The sequence below is a fragment of the Cupressus sempervirens genome, chromosome 10, assembly GCF_028749045.1.
Source record: "Cupressus sempervirens isolate cs-2001-9-10 chromosome 10, ASM2874904v1, whole genome shotgun sequence".
Classification (NCBI taxonomy): Eukaryota; Viridiplantae; Streptophyta; class Pinopsida; order Cupressales; family Cupressaceae; genus Cupressus; species Cupressus sempervirens.
In genome coordinates, this window is record NC_143127.1 from 885,555,238 (window position 1) to 885,580,763 (window position 25,526).

General features: G+C 38.9%; 1 protein-coding gene across 1 annotated transcript; it reads right to left on the reverse strand.

The window, feature by feature from the left end:
* Positions 1-367: 367 nt before the first annotated feature.
* On the reverse strand, positions 368-6,814 carry LOC149536831 (SUN domain-containing protein 2-like). The gene is made up of 2 exons (XM_089804774.1): positions 5,207-6,814; positions 368-941 (listed from the first exon to the last, which is right to left on the reverse strand). The coding sequence occupies exons 1-2, from the start codon at positions 6,359-6,361 to the stop codon at positions 636-638; spliced, it is 1,461 nt and encodes a 486-aa protein (XP_089660900.1). The 5' UTR covers positions 6,362-6,814; the 3' UTR covers positions 368-635.
* Positions 6,815-25,526: the final 18,712 nt, after the last annotated feature.

A 25,526-nucleotide genomic window follows, 5' to 3' on the forward strand; every position in this document is an offset into this window, starting at 1 on the left:
TAGTTAATACCAATATCTATACAGGATTTTATACTAAAAACTTTCTCTGGTAACCATGATTTTCAGTCATTGTAATTGAACACTTTTCCATTATGAAATCAAAAAAGAACTTTATTTTGATTATCCAAGTTTCTAGCCATTCAGCATGGAAAGCCATTCCACTGTACTACTTATGCAGTCCCATTCAAAGAGTTTTCCAAGATAAGTAATACTAAGCCAGGATAATAAAAATAAATTAGAGCTAAGTGCTCATTCATTTTCTAAAACTCATTTGCACTATAGTGAACACCACCATATTATATTGAAAATAAGGCAATGGCAGACAAAAAAAATATGTTGATCAAAAACTGCTTCCAAGCATTCATAGTTATAAGAAAAATTATAGTGAATCATAATTGAGACTAGAAAATGCTTGAAGGACAATTCAAAAAGAGCTTGTTAAAAAATGCCCTCTGTTTGACTAACAGTTGTTTTCACAGTACATGAATGTCAAGAGTGATCTGCAGTAACATTTACAGTTGACAGAGAAGACCCAATACACACTTCTAATTACAACAGATCTTCCGGCTGTGCACAACACAAGCCATGACCAAACACCTCATTGGTAAAAGGAATCCATGCATGTAAATCGCAAGCTACAGTTCATTTGTGATTTCCATAGGAGACTTTGGCTCTGATCCATGGACCCTCAGTCGGTAAATACATGTATGGGAAGAGCTGCCATGATTGGATAGTACATCTAGCTTTATCATATTGATGAGATTCCCTGTTGACTCAACTGGCAGATTGAATGTTTGTGCACTTCCTTTCTCAAGATCATAACTGAACTCTCCCAACAGAAACATTTGCTCAGATTCAATGTTTGTGTCGTCCTTATATTGACTAAGCCACCCAAATATGCGAAAATCTTTTGGGGCACTTGATCTGTCATAAGCAACACTCTGAAAGGAGCAAAACATTAATCAGTCAACCAAATCTTGGAAGCAGAAATACAAACGATAAAATGCTTACTCATGATAATGAACTGTTCTGGAGGAAAATAAATATAACATCAACATAAAGGACATATTCCAAATAAGTTCTACAAATTTAGTAAAGACTGACATTCGTGGTGATTCTAAAATGACAAATAATTTGCAAAATTGGCCAAACCATTCCTCAATCAACAACACATTAAATAAATGTAGCTCCCTATAAATGAAGTTGCATCAACCAAAAGTAGAACCATTTCCAGCAGACCAGATCTCGCCCATTAAATGAGGGAAAAAAGATTTGCTTCTGTAGATTTTGAATATCTGCAAACATATACTCCTCATAGATGTCATTTAAGAACTCAATGGTATGCAAGGGCTGTGATCTCACTGAAGCAGAAGGGCATACGCTGGCACAGACAACTCTGTAGCAAAAGCAGAAAGCAAATTTACCATCTAATTTTGCTGATGCTCGACTTGGTCTCTCTGATGCTCGGCTTGGTCTTGATTCCTATGAGTGTCGAGTTGTCTGTGAGCCAACTTTGTGTATCTAATTTGTGTTGTAGCCGACTTGTCGCTCAACATATATTTAATTTAAGGGATTTAATTTAATTTGTATTGAACTGAGCCGACTTGTGGCTTTTGGGTATAAGTAAGGGGGTTTTGTGGAGTCTTTAGGGAGAGAGTGTGTGATCCATCTTGGAGAAGAGGATGCAAACTTTGAAGGGCCAGTAGCTATGGCTTGAGAACCAGAGAATAGCTTGATGGTCCTGCGGGTACAAGTGTAGATTCTTCTCGGTGTTCTTATCCAATTGTGGATCTAGACTAGCTGGGATTAGGATTGTGAGTTGGATCTTGTTGGATCTTGCAGAACTGTTATTGTAATTGCTGTTCTATTTGGCCCTAACCCGGAAGGCCTTACAGCCGGGCATATTGCATGTAATCAGATATTTTATGAATATAGAGTTGTGATTTGGTATCATATCTTGCATTGTTGTTGTGTTTCCGCTATGTGGTTATTTGCTGAGGGCTTGGATGTCTCCTTTGGGGATTCTCCTGCCTTGTACTACATCATGTTTTTACCCTTCAAGACAAATATGCAAAAGATGCGCATGATTGCCGGTCTATAAATGGTCAAGGCTACATTTATTTGTAGCTTTTTGCAATTAAAAGGCTCTCCCAAGTATGTATCTTTGAATTTTTTTCGTTTTTTAACAGTGTGTTCATCTTTTTTGATATAAGGAACAAGTCTGGCCACTTCATATCTCTAAAGAATTGTGATGTTAATACTCTTAGAGACAAGTATAATAAAGATGTTCGTGATTGGTGGTATCTACATGGTCAAGGCTACATTTACTTGCAGCCTTTTACAATTAAAATTCTATCCAAAGCACGTATCTTTGTATTTTCTATTTTTTCTGGTTGTTATTTAATATTACTACACTCTATATTCTATTTTACAATTTATGTTTTGAATTTATAAAATTAAATACTAAATATTGCCTGTACACTAAACAGGTTGCACATTCTTCTTCAGCTAAAGATGAATTGGAGAACATACTTCTCCATCGACTCAGTTTAGCACAACCATTTGGGTGCTAAGATATAACAGAGAATTTAATCTGTGTTCACTCCAACCTGTCTCTTACCACATAAGACAACTGCATACAGTGAGGGTGTAACAAAGAGCAGGGATCTAACCACTAAGTATGCTGATTTAGATGGTAGATGAGGTAGCTTCTGCACATGAAGCTCTTTAGAACATGTTGATGTCTTGCCATCATGTAGCAGTTCAACATGGTGTATTTGGTAGTAGAATATTCTAATTTAAACTCTGTTAGCTTGCTCGATATAATATTCATGTAAATCACAAATAGTTTTCAAACTCTCTAGCAATAACTGTCAGACAATCTCTGACCAGTACCTACTTATGCATCTTACTTTTTATTGTTACATAAGATATAGATGGCATGCTCAAACTCATTTACAGGATACATGTCATCAAGAAATTGTTTACATTTTCTTTTACAAATTTACATCTATAATGGAAAGCACGTATTTCATAAAAGATAAAACCAATATCAAAATGCTAAATAATTGAAATTCTAATTTTGAAACTATTACAAAACTCGTTTGCATTTGCAAATCTTATGCCTTGTATCACCAAAATATTGTAATTTGTAAATAACATCAAAATGATTAATGTTAGTTGAATAAAAATTTGGGCTGTACACAACAAATCTGTTTAACACTTGTGGAACAGACAACATACACACGCTCCTACTCCTAAAATTCTTAAAGATCCACATTTTTCTTGACCTTATTTTATTCCTTACATAATGAATGACATCTCTAATTCTGATATTACATGTGGAATGAAAAGGATGTACAGTTTTTTTGCATCATACTGGACAATTGTTTTGGCCAGGCTCTCATACAGTTATCAGTATCACCATTAGAAAGCCAACCCTTTGGAGTCCTACCAGCTGTTGGTTTTGGTACATGTTATGTCATTCCGCCCCTCAAGTTTAAATTGTCAAAATTCAAGGGTTTCACCCAGGTCTTACTCTTCTGCTTCAAAGCATTCCTCTATTATAGAAGGAAAGCATGATCACCTGTGAAAATTATTTCATCACAAAAAATAGGATTTTTCTTTGAACCATTCCACACCATATTTGAATTAAGTACCTGCCCAACTCACAAATTACCATCTCTCAAACAGGTGCCCTAGTGATTTAAACAGCTCAACTTGCATCGCCCAAAATAGCTGTTTCATTGCCCATATTATAATAATTATTTGTAACTAATAAAATATCTTGGAAAGCCTAGGCTTTCCTGTCTAATACACCAAATAAAGTCTACAAGATATCCAGTGTTAGTAGGCGAATATTTTTATTCTGAAGTAGGAGGCCAAGATCATGTGATCTCTGGCCTTATTCAACAAGATTGGTTCATTTGTAACACTCATTACGTAATCAAAGGTTTCGAATCTAATTTTCCTATTTATCATAGAAAGTTATTGCTCGCAGCACCTCTTCCCACCATTCAAAAGCAGATGTAAGGCAAATCCAGAAGACTACAAGTGCTTTCTCATTGAAACAACCATGTCTATACAGGGGTAGCAACCCCTTGAGAACATGAGAAGGTTAAAGAGGTAGATTTTACCCAACCATTCCCAGATGAGAGACATATGATAGTCCTGCAATAAGACCAGAAATCCAATGCTCGAATAGAATATCTTTCTCCCTCAATCTCACTTCCCCTCATATCATTTCTCAGATGTTTTCTCATAATCTGCATGAGAATTAACATACTACTTCACAGGTCTTAGGAAAGCAATGATACGGTCTTTAAGTACCCGTATAACTCAAGGATATAAATTACAAGGCTTTGGTAAAGTAAGCAGTATTCCATAAATCAATCTCTACGCTCCTCTATACCATACCAGCTCAGAATTATCTATCTGAAGTGCGGTAGGAGGGAAACATTCGTCAGTTCCATCCTTTCTTTAAACGCTTTGTCACTAGCTAACCATATTTAGTGCCAAAAACCAAGAATTGAACTCATTCGTTCTGACATAATAGTTAACTGAACCCAAAATTCAAACAATAACATATGAGAAAAAATGTAACAATACAAGCAGTAATAAAAACAACAAAACCAGACCGTATCTTTGAAAATTTTAAACATAAATCACAAACATGGAAAAGTAAACTGACACTGCCTTGGCACTTGATTAAATAATCTAGGGAATCATTGTTTAACTAAGTGTAGTTTGTCTATAATATAAGAAATATCATCCCCATTTCCAACAATGTGCTTAACACAAGCAGAACACGGATACAAAATCTTAAAAGAAAAAAAAATATTGGCAGAAATCTAAAAAGTTTAGATGCACGATATGAGATAAAAATAAAAATCCCCTGATTTGACGGGGAAAATTTCCAGCCCCGTCCTAAAGCCGCTGCCGGAAATTCCAAAACTAAAAAGTAATGGTTCCCATGTCCTGGATAAGTTTCCAACTTATCCTGTAGCAGATATTTCGTCATCCTGTGGGACCTCTAATCCATTAAAATAGATCTTAAAATACCCTCCGTGAGACCACTTAACTTTCTAATTATCTACTGTCAATTATCATATGTTGATAAAGAAGAAAGCTACGTAGACTACTCCCTGATTACTAAAAAGGAAACAGGAAGTCAAACAAAGAAGTAATTTAAACAGATAGAGTATACCTCGGCAACGTGTTCGAGGGTAATGGCCTCTGGTAAAACTGAAGTCCTCAAACCAATGTCTACAAATACATTGTTACTCTTCAACGGCAAACATTGACCAGGCTCCCCGAAACTAGGCTCTAGAATTTTAGAAGCGTAAGGATGAACACTGCCGAAACTTCTCCTCAAAAAATTTAGAGAATCTAAAACCCAATTCTTTCCAACACCAACAAAATACACCTCGGAGTGTCTAACAACCTTACCTCCGCCTGATCCAAGTGCATAATCAACCTCACCCAAGCCATCAGCTGAATGCTTTTCTATCTCCGCTTCCACAATCCGCTTTGCAACAGCCCTTACATCGTCCAAACTCAATGCCTGTTCTTTCGCTTCAACAGCCCATTTATCAACAACAGAGTTCACAAGCTCCAGGACTTCCCTTTTAGACATAACCCTAGTGTCAACCAGCTTCAGCAAGGACCCCTCAATCTCCTCTGTATGTGCCTGCACATTTCTCAGCTCAGTCAAAAATGTAGCCGTCTGCTCCTCAATCTTGTCTTCCAATTCCTTTCTCAGATTCTCCACCTGCTTCCCAATCTTCTTATCAACCGAATCCAGCTGGTCTTGCATCATTCGGGTGGTCGCCTTCAAAAACTTCTCAAGTTCTGATATCCTGCTCTCTGAAACGGACAATCCTAGCGGCGTCAGAAGCCCAGACGATTCGTTCTTTTGCAAACTCCAATTCCAGAAGGTCGTCCCCAGTCCCGCCACCAGAACGAACACAATGAAAGCTTTAGTGAAAATACCGCCCAAATACTGCAATCTTGCAGCAGCCTTGGAGCTAGGAGGGTTGTTAGGGTTAGAAGTCCTAGGGCTTTGCGGAATAGGGGACTCGAGGATTTTCCTGGCAGCATTGGGCACATTTTTGCTACTTGGTATTGACTCCAACACAGTTTCTCCCCTTATGGTATGGCTCAAATCTTTTCCATAGACATTATTCGCCCCAGTCTGTGACAACGATAATTCTTCCTCTACAGCAACCGCTTCGCGGTTTGCGCCTCTGGTTGAAACTGCGGCAGCCACTCTTTTTCTGACGCTTTGGCGAGGAGGAGGAGGAGGGGGTCCAGAGAGCACAGTGTTTACAGAGGCATTCGTGGTTACAGCCATTGTAGACATTTTGTAGGGTTTTCCGTCAACTAAAAGATTCAAATTGTATACCAGATAACTGCAATTGGTAAAAATACGGGTTACCTGGCATACATTTAAATGTGAAGAATTCCGCTCCCTCCTCCTTGAATTACGCTTCGCCTACTCTCTGAAACGTCCGTTGCAGGAAATATTAAGGGAGACTGAGTTTTAATTCCTACTGGGCGCAGCGAAAGATCTGTAACTACCCAGAGGAAATTATTCGAATTTGGGAATTTAAATAATGATTTTGGTGTATTTTAGTAGTCTACTTTGGGCTACAATGTCAAGCGGATTTTCATAAATGGATTGGATCCGTATGTGAGGTCCTCAACATGCCCATTGTTTCGCACTTTCTATTTTCTGAAGGGGTAGTTAAATGTTTGAACAGTGTTTTGGAGGGAGTTAAGAAATTTGAAAACATTCCGAGGACTATGGCAAAACAATTGGGACATTTCTGGAATTTGCAAATATAACATAAGAAAATGTGTGTCGTGCTTTTCACTGTTTTGTTTTGTTTTTTGGCCTATATAGTGTACCTTTCCATAAAGGGCACAGGACTAATAGTAGCTAATTTTCAAGTTTTGTCATCTAATTTCATATGAGCAAAACTAGATAGACCTAAGAAAGCAAGCAGAAACCTCATTTTTTTCGGCTTTCTTAAATATAACTTTGATGGTGAGGGACACGTCACACCACCATCAAAGTTATTTTGTTATTTTTAAAAATTAATAACGGTGCAAATCCTTCTAATTTTGTTTGGTTTTACTAATTTTCAAAGTGATAGAGACTAAGGGAGTTAGAAAAAATTAATAATGGTGCAAATTCTTCTAATTTTGTTTGTTATTACTAATTTTCAAAGTGATGAGAGACTGACGATCTTTGATGATAAGGACGAATCTTAATTGTGAATCCCTATGCATTACATGTATCCAATTAGAAAAATGGAAGGTTTAAGCGATAATATGGGTGAATCACTACCGTTGATTCATACCTAACCCTAAGTCACCTAGGTTTTCTTAAGGAGGACAAAACCCTAAACTTTATATGAATGCTTAAAATAGAATTGAAGAGAGTTTGCATGTGCAAATAGAGAATTCATGGTGATTAAGGTGTTATGATTTGAGTTACATTGAAAAATCAGTTAAAAGAGAACAAAGGAAAAGAATCAGAGGATAGCAAAGATACATTTGATCATAAAGGATCAAGTACACATTAGTATAGAGGTGATCTGACATCAAGCAATAGAGTGTTAACCAAAGGATCATTGTTTAGACATACTAACAGGTGAATCAATTAAATCTCTTAACAAAGTAGTCGTAACAGGCTATTGTAAATCCTTTAACAGGGTGCTTAATTCATTGTAAGTTAAAGTCCTTTTACCAAGCACACTTTTAGCAGGGTGTTCAAATCCTTTAACAAGGTAAGATCTAACAATCTTGTAAGCCTTTAATAGGGCAAACCTTTCACAGGGTAGATCATGTTTCATGATCAAACATTGTAACCTTCATTGGATACACATTATTACTGCACTAGTAAAGATTTGTGGGTCTTATCCCCACCGTAGTTTTACCTTCTCCTTGGAGGGTTTCTGGGTAACCAAATATCTTGTGTCATACATGTGTTGAATATTTTACTTTCATGTTATGGATATATATGTCTAATTTGGTATTTCAGTTTATATGTATAGATTGTGAGATGGATGTGTGGTGAATAATTTTAAGGTTGAAAGTTTTAAGCACTGATTCACCCCCCCTCTCCCCCCCTTCTCTTAGATTTTACTTCCCTATTGTATTTCCAACAATTGGTATTAGGGCTTAGTTCTCTGGAAAGTAAAGTTTTGCAACTTTGAGGACTTGGAAATAGAAGTCTACAAGTTGGGAAAGACTATTAGAACAAGAAGATTGAAATACAACTTACCCTACATCAACTAAAGGAAGCAAGAGATGAGTTAAAATGATCATTGAAAAGAAGGAAGGAAATAGCTATTGAAGAGAATGACACACAATACCAAGAGATTGACGCTACTCAATTATTTGCAAATGGAAACACAAAAGAATTTGATGCAGCAGTTGCAAATTTGATGGAAAAGAATGGAACCCTAATTGAAGTAGTCAAAAATATCAAAAGAGAACAAGAAGTCCAATTAGTATTGCTATGTGAAGTGACCGATCAGAAAAAGAAAGTTGAAGAAGACAAAGTCACGATTGAAGATGACAAAAAGATTTTGACTAATAGATTGGAAGAGAAAACATCAAAGGTAAGTAGGATTTTTAACATGCAATTGAAAACTTTGAGTCAAATGATGATTGCAAATCATGAACTGAATGCAAAGGATATTGAGATCACAACACTGAAGTTACAGAATGAACAACTGAGAAATGATCTGAAAAGGGAACATGAATTTGTTGATAGTTTCAACAAATCTAGTGAAGCCATCAAGTACTTTGAACAATTGATGAGATCCTCTAGATCCAACAGTGACACTTTTGGATTGGGTTACACTAGTACTAAAGGAGGAGAATCATTCAAAAGTGGTGAAGAAAGAAGTAAAAAAGGTAAAAACTCCAAACCTATTTGTCATAATTGTGGTAAGATAGGTCATAGTGCTAATGTTTGCAAGAGCAAGACTGCAAATCAGAATCCTAAGCAGAAGTTCATGGGTCATTGCCACAAATGTAATAAATAAGGACATCAGGCACATGAATATAGAACCAAGACCATAAGCACACAAAGATTTGAAGGATATTGCTATAACTATCAAAAGTATTGACGTAGAGCATATGAGTGCAAATCCAAGCATAAATGGTCATCAAACAAGCATAAAAAGGTAAAGAAAAATAGTAACTCTTATAATTTGGATTATAATACTAGGTATAGTTGTCACTATTGTCAAGAATATGGACATGTTACTGAAAATTGCATAAGAACATATTTCAAAAGTGACTACAAAAGATCGTTGAGTCAAACCACATGTTTTAGTTGTTTAAAAACTAATCACATAAGCTCAACAAGGTCAAAGGTACCAAGCAGTGAGTTCAACAAAGGAAAAGGAAATGTAGATGTTGAAAATGTCAGAGATGAGATGAAAAAGACAAAGGAAAATGACAGCACATCAAGTTCAAATGGGATCACTTCACCCAATGTGTCAGGTGATCACACCTCCTCCAATTAAGCAATCAAGAGGTATGTTGGGATTGATATTTAAAAGAATACTATACATCAGTTCTAAGGATTTCGTTCTGAATAGATTACATATGCATGAATAAAGATGCAAGGTGTTGATTATAACCTAGAGCAAATCTTTAAGTTTTGTCAACTTTCATTTTATCGCCAAGCATTGAAAGTTTCACTATGGTTGCCGAGTGAAATGTTAGTTGATGTTGAGCTATCACAAGGTGATAGTGTTCACCGAGGTCGTAGTGGTTGCCAAGCAAAGAGGGAACTTCATGGAAGTCGAGTGAGTCAAAATCTCTATTGAAGTTGAGCTTACAGCTATGTAAGCACTAAGCATTAAATGTGAGGTTTGAAGGTCTATATGATTGATTTCTACTCATTTGACATCATTCAAATTTAAAGGAGAGCACGAAGAGAAAAAGGCTAATTGAAAGAGATCATACCAACATTTGCAAGCTAAATTCAACAATTGCTTGACACTAACACAGCAGATTTGTAAGGGGATTTATCATGTGCCGAGCTACACAGTTTGACTTTTCATAAACCCTAGTTTACAGAATGGCATCTAGTTCTTCAACTCCTAAGGTTAACGAGGGTAAAGAAGTTTTGAATATACAATTGATAAGCAATGAGATCAGACAACCTAATTTTAGAGTCCTTTATGATATTGTTTACAAGCAAGATCCATCTAATGCATTGTTTGTGATACCACCTCGGGTTTTAATGATTCAAGATGTAAGAAATTGCTACACATGCAAGGTGGGTAGCACAGGAGACATGGAGATTAAAGAAACCTTTGGGAAATTGTGTGAAAATGGAGTGTTAAGAGATGAATTCAAAATTGTAGAATCAAAAGGGTTAACCCATGCCCTAGATTTCCCCAATGTTTTCAAAATTGAATGGATTAAGATAGTTTTGAGTAGAATTCATAATAATTATATATGGTTGGATAATAGACCGGTGAAAATCACTAAGAAAATTGTACATAGAGTAACTGGATATCCAACACTTGACTGACCTAAAACCATAAGGAGTGAATCTAAAGAGGTTATTAAAAAGAATATAGGGACAGTGTGGAACAAACAAGGAATGACAATTGATACTATCTCTGATCCTCTAATTGCATTTGTAGTGAGGATAATAGCACATAAATTCTACCAATCAAGCAGGCTCAACAGTGTACCATGTATTGTTGTTGACATGGACTATAAGATAGTTAAGAAGGATCATACCTATGACCTTGTCAAGTTATAGATGCAACAATTATTAGAAAATTTGGGAGCTATAAAGAAAACCAAAAGTGCACAATGTAAATTTGGTTCAATTCTTGTATGTATATTCTTTTATGTACATAATACATTCCCCACATTTGGTAAAGTTGCATGGAAAACAAATAGATCTATTGCAGTGCAGATAGGTGAATTTATTGAGCAACTAGGAAACAATTTTGAATCAGTTATGACTAGCTACTTTGAGGACTTCAAACAATCAATGAAGGAAAGACTGAGGATACCAATCTCACTAGTTGACAAACATTTCAATAATGTTTGCTTTCTAGTTGACAAACATTTCAATGATGTTTGCTTTCTAGTTGACACTGATTTTACTTATGTTCAAGTTGCAGTTCCAAGGGTAAGGCGGGTAAGGCCACTAGGCTATGAAATCAATGTTGATGAAGCCTTCGCAACAATCACGGCACTACTTGTAGAAGATGTAGATGCTAAAGTTACTGCCTTTGGAAACTATGACATGGCTAAATCAAAGATTAACTATGGATTTAAAGATTGCCTCAGTCATAAGTAAGAAGAACAAAATTGTCAAGAAACTTAAGCAAAAATTTAATGAAGGAGCGGATGAAGAAGAAGAAGAAGATAATGATGATGATGATGAGGAAGAAACGGATATACTGTTGATGTGAGTTTTGTGTCACTTACATAACATATTAGTAATTGGATGCTTGATACAGAATATCAAATACACAATTCCTCTCTTGAAAAGTTATCTCTCATGGGACACGAGTATAACTCCAATGTTCCTTACACCGTTGGATACTCGCTCAGTTTTATCAATGTGATTTGCTGGTAATCACGTAGGCGGCCTTACGTTTTCTTGTTTGAGAAAAATTTGGATCTTGGTGAGAAAATGGAGATGGTGGTTCGGTGTGAATGCTAGATGATGTTGATGGCGCGATGATGGCAATGTAGGGTGAATTGTGATGGAAGGTGAGAATGCCGATGTTTTGGTTTACTTCTCTAACTAACCTCTTCTAAGCATGAAATTTGGCTGCTCAACTACTCCTACTCCTAAGAATGGAAGGTTAGTAGATGGACGGGGATCGAATCTAATGAAGGCTAACCAGCGGCCCTACCTCCATAGATGCAACGCTTCAAAGGAAAGTAAACTAGATCACCACACAAAGCCTCCCAACCAGCCGCTAGGATGCTAGTGGCCTAGTGTTGACCCCTATCAAACATCTACCAAAGCTACCATGCAACTATCCATTTTATTTTACTCTTACTCTAACAACTTGAAATGAAATTGCTTTAACTTGAAAAGAAAATTTAACTATGTGGAAGTAGAAAACATGCAATAACACCCAATGTTCTTAGTCAACATGCAATGAAAAAGAGAGCACTTTGGTATTATTTTCGCAACAATTTCTCCAACCCCCTCCTCTTTACAAATGAGAGCCAATGGCCTTATATAGAGGTCCAAAATACAATGGACGGTAGAGATCAAAACAAGATCGACGATCCAGATTGGATCCCAAAACCCTAATTAGGGTTGCCACCCCATCGGCCAATGAGAAGATGCCACCTCATCAATGGACCAATGAAAAAAGTGCAAAAGTGGTAACCAATGAGAAGGCACCAAAATGGTGGCCAATCAGAAACAAACACTTGTCCTATTCTAGAAGAAAGAGAAAGTTGCCACTTGGGCTTACATAAGATGATCTTCTAGTATAATTCTTCCTTTTTCTTTTGTTCTTTTAGCTAAGGCAATGAACTTAGCTAGCCTTTCGTTAACTTCTTCCATAGGAGGACAAGGTGTGTGCTTCGCTCGGAGTTCTGCTGACTTTGCCACGCTGTTTGCTGCTTGTAGTATCCTTTCGTGATCCTTCTCATATTCCTTTGCAAACCCAATAAAAGCATTGAGTGAGGAAAGGGTGTTCAGATGTTTCCTTTTGACGGCAGCCTTTCCTAACTCATCCAATCTCGATCCAAATCCTATCTCACTGACATCCTCCTCTCTAATACCCTCAAAATCAAGCGCCACCCCAACATTGCTCATCATGGTCGAAATGGAAGTGTCGACGCTTGGGCCGTGTTGTGCAATCTCAATCCTCTCTCATCAACCAACCGGGCTCTTTCCAAATATGCCTCCGGTAGCCTAATGAACGCCTGCAGCCTAGGAATAACCAAATCCTTGATGGGAAGAAAATTCTTCCATTCCTCTTCAAATAATCTGAATTTGTTTCTAACAGTCACCAATGACTGGAATGTTGAGATGAAGGAGGGCAAGAAATTTCGCCCATCTTGGATTGTATCATAGATCCAACCCCTTACTTCATGTAACTGAGCTGATACCTCTTCTGAATTGCTCCCGCTGTCTTAAGGAAGGGCTGCCTGATGCAGCTGTTGGATTGGTTGGCAATCTCTCCAATATTTGTTTTCGGCCTCCAACTTTACTATCTTTTCGTTTTCCTTCCTCAATCTTTCTCTGATTGATGTTATGCCTTCCTGAACCTCCTCACATTCCATATCATCTGTATTTCTTCCCAAATTATGTTCTACTATTTCGTACTCCTGGGTTGCAATTTCATCCGCTGCCTTATTGACTGTTGGTATAGCAATCTGAACCCTTCGGTGACCATCACTGTCGCTTCTGATTACCCTTGCCACCGTATTTGCCATCTGTTTTTGGTTCTCGCTATCATCCTTTCCTATTAGTCCTTGGATATCATCAACTGCGTGAGCCATTACCACCTCGCCTCTCGGCATAAGCATTTGCCTTAACCATAGTGGTGCAGTGCATCTCCCCAAATCCGGATTCGGTTCGACCAACAAAGCATCACCAACGACCTTAGACGCCTGACTTATCTCTTCAATATCAATCGGCCCATCTTCTTCTCTACTAGTTTCTGCCATATTTCCTTGCTGGTTCTCCGAGAGAGGGGAGTACTCCGTACTTTCACTGTAGCCACTTGATTCCGAATCAGAGCTCACCTCCACTGCGGCCTCTTTATCACTCGAATTGACCTCTTGGCCTCTAGCCTTAGTTATACTCTCCCTTGACGGCACTGCCCGCTGTCTCTTGGCTGGAGGTTCCGAACGTTCTTGGCTTTTCTCTACCTCCAAAGCCCTCTTCTTTCTATTTCCAACTGTCTCCGATTGCCGACCACTTCCTTCACCCTTCTGTCCGATTGATTCTACTAAACCTTCCTTTGGTTTCATCATCTCATAAGTAAGGAGAACCTTTTGTCTTTGTAGCTTTCTCAACTTGGCATTATACCACGACTCGGTATGCAAATCTACTGTCCTTGTGACTGCCTCCAAGGAAGGATCCTGATGATCGTCCCAATCCACTGGATTCAACTCTGTTCCAACTACTGTCTCATAGTCTTCTACGATCATCCTCCAATTGATCGGGAATATCAAGGCCTCTCCATCTGATATCTCTCATCATGTTCACCGACAATCTCGAGAAAGCTAGCTTTCTCACGTGAAAATCATCCTTTGCATTGGCCCAAAAGTCCTCTATAGTAGGAACATGCTTAAATTCGCTTCCATGAGATGCCTTGATAAGACCAACAAGGTCGAATCCTTGCCTTGCTCTGTACCATCCTAGATGATACCACTCCAATTCCTTTTCCGCAGCCTCAAAGGCGGCCCGATTTGGGCAACTATCATTGCCAATTATAATTGAGAAGGAAACGCCTGTTTTCCCCTCATTCCTCATTACTCTATCATAGTGCTCAAGCTGCCTAGCCAATTCCATCAAAACTACCTTGTCGGGCGGGTATCTTGGAAGCCTCTTGGGACAAACTGTACTTCCTGCCACTCTAATGTATGTGAATTGCGGGAATTGGATGAACCAACTCCCAAACTTCTTAATCCTTGCTTCTGCTTCCGATGAAAGTCTCTTAGTAGGCGCCCCTTGTAATACCCTTACTGTCTTCATGGCGAATGCATCGCAAAACATCTTGTAATCCTTGTTATTGTGCAAATGAAGCTGCGGATAGCATTCATGCACCAAATATTGCCCCGGCCCATTACCAATCTCTCCTAAGGCCCTAAGTCCTGGACTCTCATACAATCTAGCAATTAAGTAAAACAGATAGGATCCCATGTAGAATTGCCTTTGGTTTTGAACTGTTCTAAGTTGCAACTCTAAATTTTCACTTATGATCCTAGCCCAATCAAATTTTTCTTTTCCCTTTTCAATTTCATCAATGAAGAAGTACATCCAGTTTTCGAATTGCATAGCTTGAGCTAGGCCCATGATCCGACTGAGAAGAACAATGAGATCGTCATATTCCGGCTTGAAATCTGCCACTGTAAGCCTTGTTGATTTGTTAACTCCTTTCCTTCCTTCGTGTATCCAATTCCGCTTTAGATGTGAGAAGTAGGCCTCTTGGTTACCTTGAAATGATTTGGCCGTCTGATCCACCATTACAACTGTCATGCCCTTGCTCTGGGGAATATTAAATGTCTCTTCAATCACTTGTTCGCCAATGTTGGCCAACACCCTCTTCCCTTCGCCAAAAATGATGGATTTACTGTCTAGATCAAATCTGGATGCACACTCCATAATCAATTCTGGACAAGGCAAAGTAGGAGGAAAAGATGCTGCATGTACAATTCCGCTCTTGTATATCCTCTTTGCCAAGGGGGATTGTCCTTCCTTTAGTCTGTCCCTCATCCGTATCATGTCCACTGTAGCGATATTAGTATCGGTTATTTTCTTCATTTTCGAGAAGAAGGAAGTTTTGGGCGTCATATCCTCTTTTTCTTTCTTAGCGTTTGCCCGCTTGGGATTCTTACTTGCACTATCATCCTCCATGCTCGTCGCCCTATTACGGGATGGTAGAGTGGTGGACCAAAAGGCAAGAAGAACCAAGTAGTGCAATTCTTAGAAAAGAGCGAAAGAATGGATGTCAGCTTAAGCACTCCTTGCAACTCTAGATGATGACTTTCACCTTAACTAATAATCTTACAGCAACTTTTCGGAACCCGGGATATGACATCAAAGAATTACAAATCCCTTTGCAAATTAGAAAACAAAGATTCTAAGCTTATCCAACACTTGCCTTCTATGCAAAAATCAAACTTTCATATGTATCTCTTCTCCCAACAAAATTGCCCAAATCTGATATAAAAAATTGCAGCCCCTCTAGAAAATCAGAATTTTGTCTTCCACAAATTTCGGCCCCCACAAAATTCGGCTAAGCATGAAAAAAAAATCTGCCCTTCCACAAAATTCACCCAAGCAAAGAAGGAGCAAAATCTGTAAAATCTGCCACCTAGGGCACAAATCGCAGCCCACAAAGTGGAGCAAAAATCCCCAAAAACGCAAAAAATCTGGCCCTTAGACAAATCGCCCAACAATGGCAATGGAGAAATTGCCCAAAAATCGCCAAAAAACTGCCTTCCACCAATTTCGCCCAAGTCTGGAAATCTGCCCTTGCTTCAAATTTGCCCAAGCATGAGGAGCAAATGAATTGATGAAAATGAAATGGGAGGGGACTCCCTTTATAGCAGCTTTCACCTTCCTCCCAGGCTGGCCGACTTGGTCCTATAGAGGAAAGAAAACCAAAATTAAAGCTAAGTTAGTGGCCCACTTTAAATACTTTGCCAAAATTTTAATTTTCTAAAATGAAAACTGCACTTTTAATTTACTAATTAACCACAAATTGCAAAACGAAATTGAATGGTGCCTTGGGGATGCTAAAAATTTCTATTTAATGAGGGTTTGCTAATTAATACATCCTTGAAGTTGAATTTTGGCTAACCAAAAGCCATTTCTTAATATTAATTTACCAATTTCATTAAATACCAAAAGCTTTCAAGGCAAATTTAATCTATTAAAGCCAATTTTTGCAATTTTTCCTCTAAATCGATTTTGCTAAATAATTAAAATTTTATGACAAAAAATAAAATTGCCTCTAGAGTAAAAATCGATTTTGCAATTTAACTTCATCTTACAAAATTAAATTCTATTTCACCAAAAAAAATAAGATTTTCCAAGAACCTAAGTCTAACGAAAAATTTCCTTATTTGAAAATCATTCAAATTTACAATTAAATCCAAATTTTCAAAAGAAATCGTCTAAGTACAAAATTCATAATCTTATCCTGCCAAGTTGAAATCAATTTTGAACTTATTCGGCCTAAGGATAGAACTGGTAGCTCTGGAAAATCAAGTTGAAATCGGGTGAAAAATACATCTAACCTTCTCCACTGGCCCTAAAGGCGATTAAAAAAGGGGGTACCCAAGATTTTGGGGCGATGTGTGAAAACCTTACAACATCTGACGACTCCACGGGTGAAATGTTCCTGAACATTTCGAGAAACAAGTAACTTAGAACAAAATCTCAGGATGGCCTATCCGCAAATCACTTAAGGACGAGCACTCAACAAGGGAAAGGACTCTCAAGTTGAACCTAAGCACTCTGACCATAAGTTACTCACGTGTGTGCAAATGATTTGTTCCCCGCTCGACAAGAAGTTGATAGTCTCTCAGATCCATTAAACTTAGCTATTATAAATATCCTTACTTCAAAAGCAACCCGGATAGAGCTCCGTTGCCAGTCAGGCGTCTATAGCCCCGACGGAGTTATCGCTGTGGCACCACAATCACGGTTCTGCCTTTAGTGATTATCCTTATAACACCGGCAGAGATGACTGCACACCCTTTAACCAAATTTTATCTTTATTTTCACTTTAATATTGCCTTTTCTCTTTTCTCCTGATATTTTCTCTTTTTCTTCTCTCTTTTCAATCTTTTGTTTGGTTTGCAGGCAATGAAGCTTGCGGAGGGTTTGGAAGACCACAGTGGCGCTGAAGTAGGTGTATGATTTTTACTAAGTCCAACTTCACTTTAAAACACCAAGAACTCAGAGCAATTAAGTGTGAGTAGAATGTTGTAACCATGTCAAAAGATAACTTAAGAACCTCTATAGAGTCTAACCCAAATTTAGTACAAGTCCTACCATAGACCAACGACTAAACACATCCTTTAATCTCTGAACCTTGTTAAATGCATTCAAGAAATGAACAAGACAGACTCCGTTTTGTCCCAATATAATATAAAATCTACACACCTCGCCCATGAGTGATAACATGGAACCCTCCTTTGCACTTGCAAAGGTCCAAAACCAAAACTACTCTCCGACTGAGGGAAGCAAAAAAGATCTCAAGTCAAATGACTTGATGCAAATCAAATTCAAGCTCCCTCAAAACACCTAAACTAAGCAACTAAAAGAAAACTACTCTAAACAATTGAAAGGGAAACTACTCTAACCCTTGGGCCAAATGGTCCAACACAGACTCTATTCTAAAGAACTGAAAGCAAACCTAAACTAACAACTGAAAGCAAACCTAAACTAACTATGTACAAAGGGCTCCAGACAGAGTCCTAGGCTTGGAAATAATGCTTGAGGAATTGCCCATTGACGGGCAATGGGACATCTCCTCCAGTGAGTGTCTTGAGTCTAAATGCATTATCTCCGATGATCTCAGCAATCTGGAAAGGACCTTTCCAAAGTTTGTCGAATTTATTATGTTGTCCTTTCTTTTCATGGGCTTTGTCCCAATATAAGACCAAGTCAGAAATCCTGAAGGCCTTGTTTTGTGCTTTTCTGTCAAACCAACGTTTTACTACCCCTTGATGTTTTGCAAATTTTTCCAGGGCTTCGTCTCTTTTCTCATCTAACTGCATCAGTTGAGTCAACCTGACTTGGACTCTGTCTTCGTTCTCATCATAGTATTCCTGTATGAACCTTAAAGTTGGAATTTTCAATTGAATTGGGAATACAGGGTCTTGTCCATAAACCATATGAAAAGGAGTGATCCCTATGGACTCTTTAACTCTTGTTCTATCTGCCCACAAAGCGTATCTCAGTTGTGTGTGCCAATCTTTTGGGTTTCTGTCTAAAAGTTTTCCAATCACAGTCAAAAGGTTCTTGTTTGTGGATTCTGCTAGGCCATTTCCCTGGGGATAGTAACCTGATGAAAATTTTAAAATAATCCCGTGATCAAATGCCCATGTATGAAATTTCAAAGAAGTGAAAGCAGAACCATTATCACAAACAAAAGCAGAAGGACACCCAAACCTGGTAGTGATTCTTTCCTCTAAAAATTTGATAACAATCTCAGCAGTGCAATTCTTGAAAGCTTGGGCTTCTGACCACCGAGTACAGTAGTCAGTTGTGGTTAGAATATACCTGTGTTGTGCTGAGGAAGGTGGATTGATAGGACCGATGAAGTCAAGTCCCCACATCGCGAAAGGTCTCACCTCGATGATTGGCTGCAGAGGCATTGCCGGATTCCTTTGTCGTTTTGCCGAAGTTTGGCAAACATGACAAATCTTTACGTGCTCGTGAGTATCCTTGAACAAAGTTGGCCAATAATATCCTGCTCTTAGTATCCAATGTGCTGTGGCCAAGTCTGATCTGTGTCCTGTTCCCCATTTATCATGAAAATGTTCCAAAATATTTCTGGCTTCTTCCTTTCCGACACATCTCAAATATATCCCTTCATGATTTTGCTTGTATAATACTGCTCCTTGTAACATATATATTCTGCTCTTGAATCTCAATGCTCGCTTCTGTACTGGATTCAAATGTGAAGGGCACCGATGATTTAACAAATAGTTGGTTATGTCCCGGTACCATTCATCGGGATGTACATCCTCCAATTCATAAACTTGTTGCACAAGTCCAGGCCCCTCTGATGCCATGGTCTGTGCCAATTTTTGTCCTCTAACCAATTTCATTGGTAGGATTTCTATGTCATATTCTTGGATAGTGGCGACCCACTTGCCTCTTCTTTCTCCAAGCTCACTCTGCATCAGTAGCGTCTTCACTACTATATCAGGTACAATTGCACGTACTTTACTTCTCAAGATGTAGTGCCTGAATTTCTTCATTGCCTTCACCAAGGCATAAGCTTGCTTCTCCACATTTGGATAATTCAATTCAGCTTCTCTGAAAGGTGCACTCATGAAGGCTATTGGGTGCTCCTCATCTTCTTCATTCTTCTGTGTTAAAATAGCCGCGCATGCATGATCAGAGGCGAAAGAATATATATTGAATGGCCTCTCATAATCTGGACTCACTAGAACTGGTGCATTGATGATAGCATGTTTTATCTCTTCAAATGCCTTCTTAGCTACTGGAGTCCAATCCACTTTTGCATCCTTTTTCAACATGTCATTCATTGGCTTCACGATCTCAGCAAATGCAGATATGAACTTTCTCACAAAGTTGATCTTTCCAAAGAACGATTTGAGCTCCTTCTTACTTCCTGGCATGCCAAGTTTGGAAATTGCTTCCACCCTCTCTGGATCTATCATGATACCTCTTTCTGAAATTATATGTCCTAGCAATTTACCCTCGGTGACTCCAAACATACATTTCTTCGGGTTCAGAGAAATTCCATACCTACTACATTTCCTGAAAACTTTCCTCAAATCCAGAATGTGATCTTCTCTGTTCTTTGAAAATACGGTTATGTCATCCATGTAGATTATAATGCACTTGTCTTTTAAGTCCTTGAAAGCATAATCCATGGCTCTTTGAAATGTTGCGCCTGCATTGATCAAGCCCAAAGGCATCCTTCTGTATGCAAATGTTCCCCACTTCGTGGTGAAAGCCGTTTTTAACCTATCTTCTTCTTCGACTATCACTTGATTGTATCCCGAGTATCCATCCATAAATGACATCATTTGGGCTCCATTTACAATTTGCAAAACCTCGTCTAGTGATGGCAATGGATAATTGTCTTTTTCTGAGGCTCTGTTCAAATTTCTGAAATCTACACATAGTCTTATCTCTCTGTTCTTCTTCCTTACTGGGACAAGATTGGCGACCCACGTTGAATGTCTCACTGGGAAAATGATCTGCGCATTTAGCAACTTCTTTACTTCTTGATATATCAATGGTTCTAACAAAGGATTGACTGGCCTCTGTCGCTGCCTGAATGGCTTACTCCCTTCCTTCAGTGGAATTGTATGTGTGACGATAGAAGGATCATATGTTTTCAAATCTCCATATCCCCAAGCAATTACATCTGGGAATTCCTTCATCAAACTCAATATATCTGCCTTCTCCTTAGGTGTGCAAACTTTCCCAATGTGAACTATTTTGGGACAATCTTCTGTCCCCAAATTAACCTTTTCACACTCATCGCCCCCTGTGGGTTGATACTGCATTTTGTGGAACTGGTCCATGTCAAATATCCTTTCTAACTCAATAATCCCCTTTGGAATAGTATTTTCTTTTAAGCTCATAATTCCTTTTGCATCAATCTCTGATTCTTCATCCACTTCACCATCTATGATTTGCGCTATGAAAACATCTGAATTGGTCAAGAATTTGAGGATATGTCTATCATCTTCAAACACTTGGAAATTCTTGACATTGTCTGGTACTGATGGAACCGATGCCAACTCAACTCTGAATTTCTTCAAACCATCCAACTTAATTGGTGCCAACGAGCTTGCAGTCTGTGCGAGGGCATTTGCCACCTGATTGTTCGCTCTATAGCTAAACTTGATATTGAAGGCATCGAAGTCCTCTATCAAATCCCAAACCCTGTTTCTATATCTCTTCAATCTCTTGTCATAGCAGGCGAACTTCTGTTTTATCTGCTCAATTATCAAATATGAGTCCCCAAGAACATGTAGTATTTTGGCACCTTTCTTGATAGCGCATAACAATCCTAAAATCAAAGCTTCATACTCTGCCACATTGTTAGTGCATGAGAATTGCAATCTATGTGCCTCTAAATATGTTGTCCCAGTTGGGCTAACTAACTCAAATCCGGTTCTAGCTCCTTGTTTGGTTCTGGAACCATCGAATCTTAGAGTCCATACTCCATTTCTTTCTAGATGCTTCTCCTTTTGGAGACTCTCCGACTCGTCTATTTCATCATCTTCTTTTATTTCCGCACTGGGTGGTGTAATTTGGTTCTTTGTTTCACCCATCATGTTGCTTTCTGCTTCATCAACTTGTTGAATCTCAACCTTCTCAACTTGTTGAATCTCAACCTTCTGTTTACCATGTTGATCTTCTCGTTTTAGAGCCCCTGGTATTCTCTTTTCCACTTGTTCTAAGGCTACTGTACACAGAGAGCAAGATAACTCCGAGTGGAATGCATTGTGAATTCTGCACCAATTGGGTAATAATAAGTCTCTTACTGGTGTTCGGTTACCCAACTCCATTCCTTGTTGCACGGTCCTAGTCACGAAATTCTTGAAATTTTCAAACATGCCTTCACCCTCATCGGACGAAGCATCTGGATCTGACTCAATCAGGATCTCAGTGGAATCCCTTCCTTTGCTTATGATATTCATTGTCAATACTTCTACTTTCTTTGGTCTGTAGGTGCTCATATTTGTCTCCACAAACAATATTTCGTTTGACTCCCCATTTTCGGTCACTGTCAATCTCAACCTTGGGGTGCTATCAATTCTAATTTGATTCGCCAAACCTTTCCATGGGAGCCACATGTGGGAGAAGTCAGTAGCCATATATCCATTCAATTTTCTAGCCCAATCTCTCCCTAGGATCAATCCGTAGGTATCGGCTACATCCACTACTGAAATGTATACCATGTGTTCCATCCTCGGATCAGATGCCAACTGCATATGTATATTGTGTAATTCTCCTACCACTGGCACTTCTGTTTTATCTAATTGAGTAACTCTTCTGTTGGAGTCCAAAGGCGTGATTCCTAACCTTCTGCAAATGTTCAAAGGCATGACGTTGCTTGATGCTCCTGAATCTATCAAACAATTGTGAAGCAACTTCCCGAACATCCTTACTGACAACAAGAATGGGGCTGGTTCCTCTTTCCCTTGATAATATACCACAGGTGTCTTATGTGCTTGCTTTGGCTTCACTCTGAAATCTATTGTTTGAGTAATCTCTTCCTTCTTCACCTTTTCTTTATTGTTCACCGGATTTTGACTCTTTTGAGTTTGTTGTTCTATAGGCGTCGATCCTTGAGCCACATAAATTGGTTGAGGCCCTAACTGGCCATTGAAACTGCTAATGTCGCCATATGCAACCTCTTGTGTAGGGTTCTCCCCCTCACCATACGAAATTTCTTGAGATGAATTTGTCATATTCGCTCCTAGAGCGTCTTGGATTACATGCACCGAATTAGGAGGAGACCTCCCTTGAGTATGTGTTACTGTACTTTGAGTTTGAGATCCTTGTGGTTTGTTATCCTTCAAATTGTTAAGGAACGTATCCCTAACCTCTGCTATCTTCAGTAATTCGAACAAAGGGAGACTGATCTTGATCTTCCTCATCTCCTCTGTCACACTTTGTCCCAACTTCTTCAATTCTTCGTTATTGACAGTGTTGTTTCCCGTTCTTCCTCTATTTGTTTCTTGTGTCGACTGGACATTCTGTGATCTTTGAACATCTTGATTGTTCTTTTGTGTACCCTGTTGAAAATTCTGTTGTCCATTCCCACTGCTATGGTTACTCTGTCTGTATTCAGGGGCATCCCTTGAAGCATTTGGTACATTGCTCGCATTGGGGTGTGGAGGTGTATTGAAATTATTCGGGGGAATGGAGGATGTGAAGGGTCTGTCATTCCTCCTGTTGTTTCTCTGATAAAATCTTGCGTTGCTAGCCGGTTGTTGAAATGTTTGATTCCCACCTGTTCCTTGAACTAGAACAGTATCCTCCAAAGGTGGGAAAGAAAAATCTGACTCATTGTTATATTCATTTTGATTTATCACCTCGCTAACTGGCCCATTGGTTGATTCGGGTGGAAATCTTCCTTGGTGCTCTTTATATGCTTCAAATTCTGGCGGGAATGAAAACTCCTCAAAAGTCAAACACTGATCATATCCCGGGGATGGAACAATCTCATACCCCGTGACCTTCACATCTTCTTGACTATTTGACTCATCTATTATGTTTTGAAACAGGTTAGATGCCCTCTTGAACTCAGCACATCCTAACTCCGAATGTAAATCAGTCTCATGAAATCTGCAATATTTGGACATAGCGGACTCAGCTAGAAATATTCTATCTACCGGTCTACTGTCCGCTAAGGCCTGATTATCAAGTGGCGACACCACATTTCCATTGTTTGGGCCTGTGTTCCAAGTCTTCCCTTGGTTAGACTGATTGCTATATCCTTGGTCTTGTGACTGATTGTTACCTTGATAGTTGTTGTTTTGATAGTTCCTTTGATAACCACCACCTTGATTGTTTCTTTGGTAGTCTCTATCCTGATAATTTCTTTGGTATCCCCCTTCTTGATGGTTTCTTTGATACCCTCCTTGATAACTTCCACCTTGATTCTGGTAATTATTCCCTTGGTTCTGATAATTGCTTCCTTGGTTGTTTCTATGGGAACTTTGGAGTTGATTGTTCTGATTTCTCAAATAGGTGACTTCTGTGGATAGCTTCTTGACTTGGTCAATCAACTCTTTCATCTCATCCTTCTCTTCTTGTGTCCTCGTGGAGGAACCTGCACCTTGTAGATAAACTGGTACTGAGGGTGGTGCTTGAGATAATGGAGGTCCCGGGTGTACCACCAATTGATTTGTAGGAGCTTGGTAAGCAAGTTGTGGAACTGGATTGTTCGGATACCTTACACCTTGAGGTTCTATTCCTTGTTGGCCTAATTGCCTCCCAATCTTAATTGCTTAAGTGTAAGCCTCAGTTTTCGTTATAGGAGCAGGATTCGCCATCCTTGTGAACATAGCCGTCTGGCTGTCTAAGGCACTATAGTATGCTTCCAATGCACCCGCCTCTGTTATTGTGTAAGGAGCTTGCAATCTCGTGTAAGCCTTATGGAAACGATCATTGAAGGAACTTATTGACTCTTTATCATGTCTCCTGATGTCCACAAACATTCTATGTAACTCCAGTGGTGTGGTGGGCATACCAAACTTTGCAATAAAGGCTTCCCTGAGTTGAACCCATCCCGTTATTCATGATGCTGGCAAATTGACAAACCAGTAATATGGTTCCTCACTCAATGAATAGGGGAAAAGCCTACATGCAACATCTTCTTCTTGAATTCTTCTGTTGCATAATGCCTCTTGAAACACTTTGATATGCTCTTCTGCTGTGTGGTTAGGGTTATTGACAAAAAACTTGGAGCAAAAAACCTCAGGATTCTTAGGTAGATCATGGTACTGTTGGAATGAAATGGGTGAAGCATTGTTTTGAATCCATGGTGGTTGAGCCATTGTTGGTTGATTGGCTTGAACTTGAACTTGAACTTGAACTGGCGAATTAACCAAAGCTTGGATTGTTTGACCACTTGAGGGGCTAGCTAAGTTTGAGATATCAGCTACCTGACGATTCCTTGACCTTTTGGGAGATTCTAACACAAGTAAGTCTTCTTCTTGGTGTGGTGTATTTCTCAATATCCTCTGTCTCTTATCCGATATCAATCTCTCAAATCTTTCAGGGGAAAAAGATCCAATCTTTCTATCCAGCTTGAATATAGTTCAGACCCGACTCAAGTGATTCTCTAATTCGAGTTTTCTTTGATAGTAGCTTGAGCTTGTCTTTGCGCCTTTCTTTCTCTCTCAAGCTTCCTTTCCAATTCTCTTTGGCGTTCCAACTTCCTTTGAATTCTCCTTTCAATAGCTCTTGCTTTCCTTTCTTCTTGATTCAATACTTCAATGGTGTCCAAATACTCTCTGGTGTTTTCACTTTCCTCCCAAGCAATTGAGCCCAAACTGGCTACAAAGTGATCCTGAAGTGTTCTCCAAGTTGC

Coding starts and splice junctions, on each gene's coding strand:
- LOC149536831 (XM_089804774.1), bottom strand. CDS start 6,361: ATGTCTACAATGGCTGTAACCACGAATGCCTCTGTAAACACTGTGCTC. Junction 942..5,206: donor CCCTCGAACACGTTGCCGAG/GTATACTCTATC, acceptor TGCTCCTTTCAG/AGTGTTGCTTATGACAGATC.